We start from the raw sequence: 10,346 nt of genomic DNA, 5'->3' as shown, positions 1-10,346 counted from the left end.
CTGCATCCTTGCCCCAACCTCACCAGAGAGAAAGGTGACTTGAGTCCCGGGCACAAGTCTTCTCCTAGGGAAAGGGCACAGGAAGAAGAGAAGCACACGGGTGATCTCACCCTTTGGGACTGGGTGTTTTTCCGGATGGGGCGCGCAGCATCCCCAGGCCGACTGCAGCAATGGCCCTGCCCCGCCCTTCACTGCAGTCCTGGAAGGGCTCCCAGGGGCGGAGGGATGGGGGTGCAGAAGATTTTCTGCAGGGCGGGGAGGGGCAGGTCTGGAGGATGCTAGCTGCGGGGAGGGCGGTGCGGCTGGAGCACCTCCACCATCCAGGGCGGAGGCAGCGACCTCCACTGCACCACCAACCCCCATCCGTGGCGCGCGCGCTCCTTGCCCATCCTCCCACCGCCCTGCATCGCCGCTTCGGCTCCGTCCGGGTGCGCTCGGCCCTTTCCGCCGGTGATCGGGCGGCGAGCCGGCGGGAGCTCCGCCCCCTTTGCTCCGCCGGCGCTGCCCGCCCCCCGCCCCTCGCGCCGCGCCCGGGCGCTTCCCCCGCGCTCGCGCCCGCCCGCCGCAGGAACGCGCGCGGCCGCCTATAAAAGGGGCGGGGCGCGCGCGTCGCCGCCACTACCCGCTGCGGAAGGGAACGGCGAGGAGCCGAGGCCGCCGAGCCCCGTCAGTTCCCCCAGCACCCCCGCCCCCGGCCCGACGCACCCACTGCCCTCACCCCCAGGAGCCGGTGAGAGAGGGGAGCGGGCGAACCCGGGGAGGGAGCGGGGCCCGAGGGCGGCCGACAGCTGGGGGGCGAGCCGGACAGCCCCTGAGACGGGGCGGGGCCGGCGCGCGGACAGGTGAGCCTGGCGGGCCTCGCAGCTCTCTCTCAAGTGGGGCGGGGAGCCGAGCGAGCCGGCGGCGACCGGCTGGCGGCGCGTGGGCTGCGAAGGAGCCTCGGGGCCGAGTCTGGGCGCCGGCCGCTGGAATGTCATTGACTGGGCGGAGGGGGCGGCGAGGCCGCCGAGTCCCTCCCCCCCGCACCCCACCCCACCCCACCCCCGCAAGCCTGACTGCTGCCCAGCCCGGCCCCATCCGGCAGCCGCAGGTGGGGCGGGGGCTGTGTGGCCCCGATCGTTTCGTTTCTCCCATCCTCCTCCCGTCAGAACGCTCCCCCGCCACCGCCCCCAGTCCCTTCCTTGGTGGGGAGCGACTTCAGCAGCTCCTTTTCCCTGCTCTCCGCCAGCAATGTTTACCCAGCCCTGGAAGGAGGAAAAGCTGGGAGTAAAGGGCTCTTTGACCTTAGTTTCATCCTCTGTGGCCGTTCTTTGGCCTTCTGTGGACGCCGAAGGGTCCAGGACTGGCCGTCTCCTTTTCTTTCCTGTAATAAACATATCTTCCTTCCCCAACTGTGATTGGCGTGTAGATAGCAGGAAAATGCGGCGCTTGACTTTGTATGAGACCCAAATCAAATAATTTAAAAGCTTTAAGAGTTCTCCGCCCCCCCCCCCCCCCCCCCCGCCTCTTGCCGAGAGACCAAGTCTTTTGAGTCGAGGACATAATATTATTTGTATAAAATTCTGCAGCCTTGCCGGTGTTGAATGACAGAGCAGCCTTTTGTTTGAAAGACGTTCCTGCGAATTTGGTTTAGACGCTTCCCGAAGAAAATTGCTTTGAAAAGTCTCTTTGATGTACTGGGATAGAATGTATTTTAAACAAAGGGCTTGTTAAAGTTAAGGGTTGAATGTGTTTTAAATTAAATGGCTCAGAAAGCTGGGTTGAGATGGTGCAACACCTTGTCAAATCTCTTTTATATAATAGATCCTAAACTACGTAGGCCCTTTGTTCTGTCTTCCTCATGTTATTTTAGAAGAACTTACCATGATGGCTGTCATGGAAGAAGAGAAGAGAGAGCATATGAAATATTTTCATAATGTGTTGAGAAATGGCGTCGTCATAGCAATTGGACTTAACTAAAACAGAATATCAAAGATGGAAGGGTGGGGGTGTCTGCAGCCAGGAAACAGAAAATCTGAAGAACAGCAGTGGGAGCACTCAGCTGTATGAAACCATGGAGCCAAGGTTCCAGCTCATCAAACTAGTCATGTATTTTCCCTTTTGTTTGCAGCTAATGTCAGCTTTTTGAAAGGTCAGATTGAAGTCCAAGTTTTAGAAATGTGCAGCAGGAAAATAAAAATGTGCTGCAGGAAAGGCCTCTGCAGGAAATTAGCTATAAGCCTTTTTTAGTAACTGGGCCAATATTACTCCCAGGGACCCTCAAAGTGTGTTAGCTGTTATCCAGGGACCTAGATGGAGAGCCAGTGGATTCGCTCTCTGCTGGACAGGTGTGAGGCAGGCCTGCAGTAAACCATCAGCCGGGTAACATTCTTTGATATGTTTTTGGTCTTTGGCAGGGTGTTTGTGGTAATCTCATAATTACAGAAACCTGATACGTCACAGGCTCCGAATATGAGCTTGTCAGGCAATCTGATGAGCAAGTTTAGATGGGGAGGGCTGGTTTTTAAGTATATCTTTGGGTTCCCTGGGCTAGAATTTCCTCTGCTCTTCCTTTACCTGCCTTCTTCCCTGTGGGGGCCGACTGCAGGTGCTGAGAAGTGGGTGTCAGGAATAGTCCACAGTCCTGGCATCGCTGAACCTGCGCTAAGGACAGTGGGCGCGAGGCCGGCCTTGTAATCTGTCCTTCGTGGGCTATGCGAGGACTCTGCTAGTCATGCGCCGGGTCTGCTGCGGTCCATCAGCTGTGGTCAGAGTAGGTAGCAGAATGCAGTGTCCTGATGGCAAATGCTGACTCCAGGAATGCAGGGGAGGCATGCAGAGTGAGCACTTGAGGCCAGTGGACCCGAACAGCTGCACTTGTACCTCTTTTGCATGTTCCTTTCACAGGGGCTTTGAACAGGAAATAGTGTTTTGTGAAGGAAGTGTCCCAGTAAACTAGGCCCAGGTTAGATTTCTGTAGCTTGAGTTCTTTCTCGTTTCTGAGGATTTCACAAAGTTATACTGTTTTATGACTGAATGGAAAGGAAGACAGAAATCATCTAATACTGGCAATCCCAGCTCATTTATCGGGATGTGGGTTGGGCAGGAGGGCATGTCTAGTGTTAAAAAGTATATTCAGGATTATTTGAAAAGGGGGGAGACTGAGACCCAGAAGAGGGTCTGACTTGGCCAAGGCAGCACCTCTGCTAATACCAGGGAACCTTGGTTCTTTCTCAGGGTTTTTAAGGGTTTTTAAGCCCCTAGTGGGTTTTAGGGTTTTTAAGTCCCTAGTGGGATTTAGAAGCCCTGTAGAATGAAAAGGGCGCTGGGAGAATATCTGAAATTTGATTTGTACCTGTATTCATGTATCTTTCAGGATCTGTGTTCTTCGTTTTGAAATCACTGTGTTCAGTTTGCCCTTAGAAGCTTGTTATCTTGCTCTCCCTGCTCCCTCTTTAGACACCACATTCTTCCATCATGCTGTCATCGTTTCGTAAACGCAGAGTCCAGGTATTTGAGCAGCATGCAGGAGATGTGTTACTTTTTCGGTTTGGCCTGGCTTGCAGTGAAGACCATATGTCGCAGAGGTTGAATGATCCTAAGAGAGGGGGTGGAAAAAATCCCTGCCTGCATGACCTTTCTGTTAAGCACATTACATAGAATATGGGCTTTTGTTTTTTTTCTCTGCTGTTACTTGAACAAAAGTCTTAGTAGATTTATTCTCAAATTTGCAAAGCTTTTTGTTTTTTTACCTTCCTCTTATTAAGGCATGAATATATTAATTTCTTACCACTCTACTGGTGTTTGCATGTAGTGTTTGCTAATTTTTTTAATTTTAATTATGGTTACTTGGTTCTTAAGAACCAAGGGATTAAACACAGTACCTTAGATATTTAGAAAGTATAATCTGAAAACATGTAAAAATAGTGTTTTTCAGTTTGACAAATATTGTAAACTTGGGTTTGTTCCCTGTTTCCATTGACTTACTTTTTTCGCCACAGTTCTTACAACGAAATGGAGCTTGCATTATCATGTTTAAAAAACTCACTATGTTTTCATACACGTACAGTATTTGAGTATTTGCTAAATTGGACCTTTTTCCAAAAGAAAAGTGCTTAAAATTAGTGTCTTGATATCTCATAAGCAGAACCCTAAACTCTGCAAATTTCCTGTGATTATGGGTGATAAATCCAAGGCAAGCCCTTTTATAAATCAGACTGGATAATTAAGCAAGGTTTATAAAAATGGGCACATGATACCTTTTTCCTATTTTGAATTTCAGTAACAATATTTTGCACTTAAATACCTCTCATCTGAATTTTACAGGTTATAAAAGGTAAGTAGCAGCAAGGTAGTGTTTGAGGCATTCAGGAGTAAGTTTTCTCAACCATGTTTCTGGATTTTGATGCAGTGCAGTATGAATGCATCTTTTGCTGCTTTAAGCTGAATCCCTGCTCACCTCTGCAGAATCCTTCTAACAGGTTCAACTGAATTAACCAAGCTGAAGGCTGACGTGCACATCTACAATCCTGATTGGAATGTGGTTTAAGCAAAAATATTTCTGGCTTTCCCATGGTTGAAATTAAGTTATGTACTAGTTACCTCTCTGCTTACCTCAGGCCTACCACTAAAATCTGTAGCTGAGCTGGTTTTGAGTCAGTTCACTTAATCTGAGAATCAATTAGCATCAGATTTTATGGGTGCTGGCACTAATTAATTCTTTGGTGCTTTGTTCTGGGGGAGCTCTTCCACATCCATGGATGTCGTTCTCCTGCTTTGGAAATGTGCTGGCTTTCTAAGCCAGGGAGAAAGGGCATTGTTGGTTCTGCACCTTTGGGCTCTGACTAAGCAACAAACACAAAACCGACAGATGCTTCCTCTGACCTTTTGCCCTGGGTGATGTTTATGAATTTTTCTGTAGAGCCAAATGCTCTCCTCATTCTGTTAGTCCCGAAAACCCCTTTGCCTGTGCAAAAAAAAAAAAAAACAAAACAGTGTATCTGGTGTCCTGCCTGGGCTCTGAATTCATTCTGCAGTGCTCCAAACGCCCCTGTCCTCACGGCAAGCTCAACTGGCTAAGATGTTCAGTTCACTAAGATGTCTGCAATCCCCACCCTGTTTCCAAATAGTGACTCCTCTGGCCTTGGACACAATTGTATTCTCTTCTGAGGTTCCATAGAGAAACTCTCCTGACTGGATTCTTCCACTCTCTGAGATCGAGTGAAGGTGTCCTAAGCTGCTGTTTCACTGCAGGTACCCGGTGTGCAGGGTTCAAAGCGTTTGACCTTTGGTTTGAAAGTCTCTGCCGTCTTTTCCGTTGCTTAACAGTATCCTTCCCTCCCACTCCTTCTCCCCACTCTCCAGGGACAGACCCCTCCCCTCACACCATGGTTTTGTAGCCTCTGTGGATTAGGATAAGGCTTTACAGAATTCCCTAGGTACCAAGGAGTGCCTCAAATAGCTGTCTGTGGGTGATCATCAGGAAGACAAAGATAGGAATTAATGGCCAGCTTCTTTCGTAGGGATCGTTTCCAGTTGATAATGTGTATTAAGTTGGTGTTGGTTATGAGAAACCCTTCTCATGCATGGCTTTAAATTGAACTAGAACTTCCTAGCCAAGGCTCACATCTTTAGACACCCACTTTCTTCCCAGAGATCTAGCAGTGTTGTATGAATGCTGACAAGTCTTCTTGATTTATTATAATAGAGGGCATAGTTGTGATTCCTGTGTGATCCCCTGTGCTCAATTCACGTTACTTGCTGAATGATGCAGCAACACTCTTGCTGCATTGCAGCATTTAAAAATAGCCAGTCTTCTCTAATAATTAGTTGCCAAAATCTGACCTTTTTTCCTTCAGTTACCTTAAATAGGAAGCTGTCCTTACACAGAGAATACATCCAGCCGTTCACTTCCCCTCCTTCATTCTCCGCAAACGTAGACCTGATTGACAAAATCAGAGTCCTTCTGGTGCTTTGAGATAAGCAGTCGGTTGATCACTGTCCTGGAATTCGGCTCCTTTGCAGTTTTTAGGCAGTTAGTGGAGTCTGTAGGTAGGTCTGTATGGTTGGAGATTGGTTTGTGTGTGTGTGTGTGTGTGTTTTAATGGCACATTTCCCAAAGTCTTCCTTTCTAGCTTTCAAAAGGTGTTAATCCCATTAAGGCTGGGAACAGCTCAGAGCTTTCTCTGTGGAGTCATCTTATCAGTCAGCTGCGAATTTCTGGCTGGGGGCGGAGTCCTTGCAGTGTGTGCAGCACGCTGGCAGACGGCAGAAAATTCCACCAACTCTCAGAGTTTTGGGCCAGAGGTCGTAGTGCCTTTGAGTGGCAATAGTTTGTTGTCGATAAGAAATTTGTTCTGGTGTTCAATGTAGTCTGTGGAAATGGCCCTCTTAGGAGCCAGAGAAACTGGAACTTGTATGGGGACAGCTCCCTGTCAGGCGAAGGGGTAGCAGGAGCTGCCTCGAACCTGTCTTTGGTGTCTGGTGTGATTACAGCAGAGGGCGAGTGCGGCTGGCTTGCAGATGCCCGGCTGCCTGGAGACTTGGCAGAGCTCCCACCTCCTGCCATCAGCTGATCTACTGCAGGAAAGAAAAGTCCATTCTTGCCTGCCCAGAGCACTTGGTATAGAATTGACTTGTTCTACTTCACTGGGGTGACAAAGAGGGCCTTTTAGGTTGGTTAATTTCAGCAGGGCCTCGCTGGACTGTCTCCCTGGATTGGTAGGGTCAGATGGGCAAGTGGAACCCACGCAGGGGGGCTTGCTCAGGGGGACCCTTTGCAGTATTATGTTGGGCATTCTTTTATTCATCGTAAAGGGCTGCTTTCAAATGTGAGCAGAGATTTCCATGACAGCTAAGGGAAGTGCAGTGAATCCTCTGATAAGGGGTGGCAGGACAGACACCAGAGACTGGGCATCTTGCAGAAAGGCACCCGCAGGGGAGCTGTAGTCACAGGCGTAACTACCTGTACATACCTTGGAAACTTTATAAGCAATCAATATAAGCAATCAAAATAGACACACAGTTTCCTGCTGTTCCTCCATCTTAACTGTTTCCGGAGAGATGAGAACAGAGCAAGTATATAAATTATTCTTAATCCTAATTGTTTACTAACTTTAAGAAGACTGAATCTTGAGACTTTGCTGGCAGTCCAGTGGTTAAGATTTCACCGTCCAGTACAGGGGGTGTAGGTTAATCCCTGGCCAGGGAGCTAGGATCCCACATACCTCGTGGCCAAAAAAAAAACAAAGCATAAAACAGAAGCAATTTTGTAACAAATTCAGTAAAGACATTAAAACTGGCCCACATTAAAAAAAAAAAAAAAACTTTTAAAGGAAAGGCTCAATCTCAAAGTAATTTTGATTTTTTATAAAATAATTCATATATCCTCCTTCCTTTTTCCTCCCCTCAGGTGGTGATGGACAAGATAAGCGGTAGTAAAAGAAATTAAAAAGTAACGGCATCAGCTCCGATCATGTTAGAATCCCTGTTTCTAGCATGCTGTTCTGGGAACCAGAGCATCCTGGGTCACCCTAGCTCCACCACTTGCTTATTAGATGACCTTCTTTCTCCTGATCACTTAATAATGAAGTGACAGCAGCTTCTTTATTTCCAAATTCAGTGTGTAATTGACTGTCTAAATAGGTGCCAAGTTCTGTGGTCAGAGAGTAAGATAAGGTCTTTTTTTTTAATAGTTCCTTAGGAACTCTAAATTCCCCAGTCACTCAGTCATGTCCAATTCTTTGTGACCCCGTGGGCTGCAGCCTGCTAGGCTCCTCTGTCCATGGGGATTCTCCAGGCAAGAATGCTATAGTGGGTTGCCATGCCCTCCTCCAGGGGATCTTCCCAACCCAGGGATCGAACCCAGGTCTCCGGCACTGCAGGCGTATTCTTTACCATCTGAGCCACCAGGGAATTCCCTAGAGAACTTACCAAAACACAGGGGGAAAACAGTAATCACACGGCAGAATGGGACATGGTGATGCTCTAAGAGGGAGAGAGGGAGTGAGGGTGTTTGCTTCAGGACTGCAGAGAGGACAAGCTGCCTGAGGCTTGGAGGGGTTGAATGGTATTAACTGATCAGATTGGGGGGGGGGGGCGATGGAGAACATTTGAGAGGGAGTTTTCTGCTCAGGGAAGTGGACCCACCCAGGGTTGATGAGGGAGTCTGATGCAGGATCTGCCTGGAGCAGAAAACACAGGTGAATGAGTGAAGTGTTTACATTCTAGTAAATGTGTCGGACACGGTAGTGATTCTTGTCAAGATCCCTGTCGAAGTCAGCCTTCTCCCAAAGAAGCTGACGATCTAGGGCTGCAGCGTGAGCGAGCACCACCCTGCTCTGAACAGATGTTTAGTTTGCCCAGACCACCCTCAGTTTTTGGTATGAAGGACTCTTGAAGTGTGTTTTCAGAATAGAAACTACTGTTTCAGACACGGGCTATCTATTCATGATACAGAACTGTGCCTTTAAAAAAATTTTTTTTTAATTAAACTTTATTTTGTACTGGGGTATAGCCAGTTAACAATGGGATAGTTTCAGGTGAACAGTGAAGGGACTCAGCCATACACGTGTCCATTCTCCCCCAAGCCCCTTCCCGTCCAGGCTGCCACATTACGTTGAGCAGAGTTCCCTTACCATACAGCAGGTCCTTGTTGGTTATCCATTTTAAGCACAGCACAGTGTACACATCCATCCCAAACTCCCTAACTCTCCTTTCCCCCATCCCCTCCCACCAGCAACCAGATGCTCAAAACTGCCTTCTCGAACCAGATTTCCTAAGGTCCCACCCCGCCAAGGTGAAGAGTGCAGCTGTCCTGGGTGTGGGCCGCCCAAGCTCAGTCATTCAGGTCTGGTCATTAGGTTGACACCCCGTGGTGTAGCTTCAGTCAGCACATTCTAGCAGTTCATTCAGTCACAGAATTTAGCTGTTAACCTGAACAGTATGGAAAATGAAACCCAGGTGGACTACTGAGCTCTCTCTTTACCTTCACCAGTGAACTTGGGGCTGCTGCTCCAGGAGCACTTAGCAAACATTTGTTCATGACCTCTGTCTGCTAGGAATCAGGACACAACAGATATTGCGTTGCTCAGTCTTAATTATACCGCGGGAAGTATATGTAAGTGCCGTGTAAATCTACAGAGAAGTGTGATTAAATCTGAGAAGGAGGGAGGGAAGAAGCGAGTGCAGCTTCGTAAGGAGGTGAGATCCTGCAGTTGCTCATTTCAGCTCGTACTGACCTGAAGGGGAGTTATCTGGACAGAGGAAAGACAGAACATTCTGGCAAAGGAAGCCTGAGCAACCAGCCTGGAGTCTTTAGAGAGGATAATGTGTTTGGGAGGAGGGTATTTCTCTGTGCCAAGAGGGAGGGCGGGGGCCATGGGTGAGACCTACCAGTCAGGTGTGTTGGGCCAGGTTGGAAGGTCCAGCTAAAGTTTAAGATGGGTTCTTTCCTTTCTGAGACGGAGCCAGGAAAGGTTTCAAACCGTGGAAATGACGTGGCAAAGAATCTGTTTCTCTTCACAGTCAAATAAATAAATTGGACTTTGTGGTAGGAAAATAACAACAAAAATAACTGGTTGCTCTTTGGAGAGGAACTTGGGAGGAATGGTGGGTGATAAGGCTGAAGTGCCGTCGTATTCTTTTCCCTCAGAAGACAGGTCTCCTCATAAAAAGATAGTCCTCAGAGTTTGCTGGGTGCATGCCCGTGCTTTTCTCGAAACCTCTTGAAGCTGCTTTAATCTCTCAAGAGCTGGAAACTGCCCGGAACTCAACAGTGCTGTTTAGCTCCCAGCCGGTGGGGGCAGGGAGTGGAATCGCACAGGGGCCTCCATACCCAATCCTTGACCCACTAATCCTTTCCTGTTGGCTGGGCGAGGCGAACAGATCATGGGAAGAGCTCTCAAATGTTTCTCAGGCAGCACAATTTTTCTGTCTTGTGTAAATTATGCAAAAACAACTGGAGAGACCATAAAGCTTATCTGGTCTTTTTTTTTTTTTTTTAAACACCAAGTCACAGACTCTTCTCTGTAGAATATAAAGTTAGAAGGGTCTTGGGACCATCTCAGTATCACCTGGCATTTTTAGTCGTTCTAGGAAGTCGGGCTCAGGGTGGGAAGGCCGCTCAGACGAGGTCACGTGTTACTGACACGCATACTTGCTCATTGTTAGTCTGCACCTGTTTCCTTCTGGGCATCCTTCCTTGGTTAGAGGATAAAATGGCTTATTTCTGAGATGAGCAAGTACTGCTTTCTGGCACAAATAGGTCAGGTTTTCTTTTTGACGTTAAAGTTTGGTGAAACTGTCTGAAAATCCGAGTTTAAAGTTGAGGTGGATTGAGTGCTGTGGGGAAGTACCACCTACTCAAT

At 48.3% G+C, this 10,346-nt stretch overlaps 1 protein-coding gene across 25 annotated transcripts in view; it reads left to right on the top strand.

Annotated features, from left to right (window-relative positions):
- The first annotated feature begins 614 nt into the window (after positions 1–614).
- Positions 615–10,346, top strand: part of SPTAN1 (spectrin alpha, non-erythrocytic 1) — a 58,403-nt gene continuing 48,671 nt past the window's right edge. For 9 of the 25 annotated variants that reach the window (XM_086324755.1, XM_086324750.1, XM_086324733.1 and 6 more), the window contains exon 1: positions 3,442–3,489. In XM_086324755.1, coding sequence (XP_086180881.1) covers positions 3,457–3,489 — 33 coding nt within the window. In that variant the 5' untranslated portion in view covers positions 3,442–3,456. Of the gene's footprint in view, positions 843–3,354; positions 3,490–10,346 lie in introns of those variants that run through there. The other 16 variants (XM_086324751.1, XM_086324753.1, XM_086324744.1 and 13 more) reach the window with 3 other exon arrangements.

This window comes from Bos grunniens, chromosome 11, assembly GCF_055505025.1.
Source record: "Bos grunniens cultivar Pamir isolate PY7600 chromosome 11, Bosgru_T2T1.0, whole genome shotgun sequence".
NCBI classification, from domain to species: domain Eukaryota; kingdom Metazoa; phylum Chordata; class Mammalia; order Artiodactyla; family Bovidae; genus Bos; species Bos grunniens.
The sequence above is the reverse complement of the archived record's forward strand: the minus strand, read 5'-3'. Positions and strand labels throughout refer to the sequence as shown.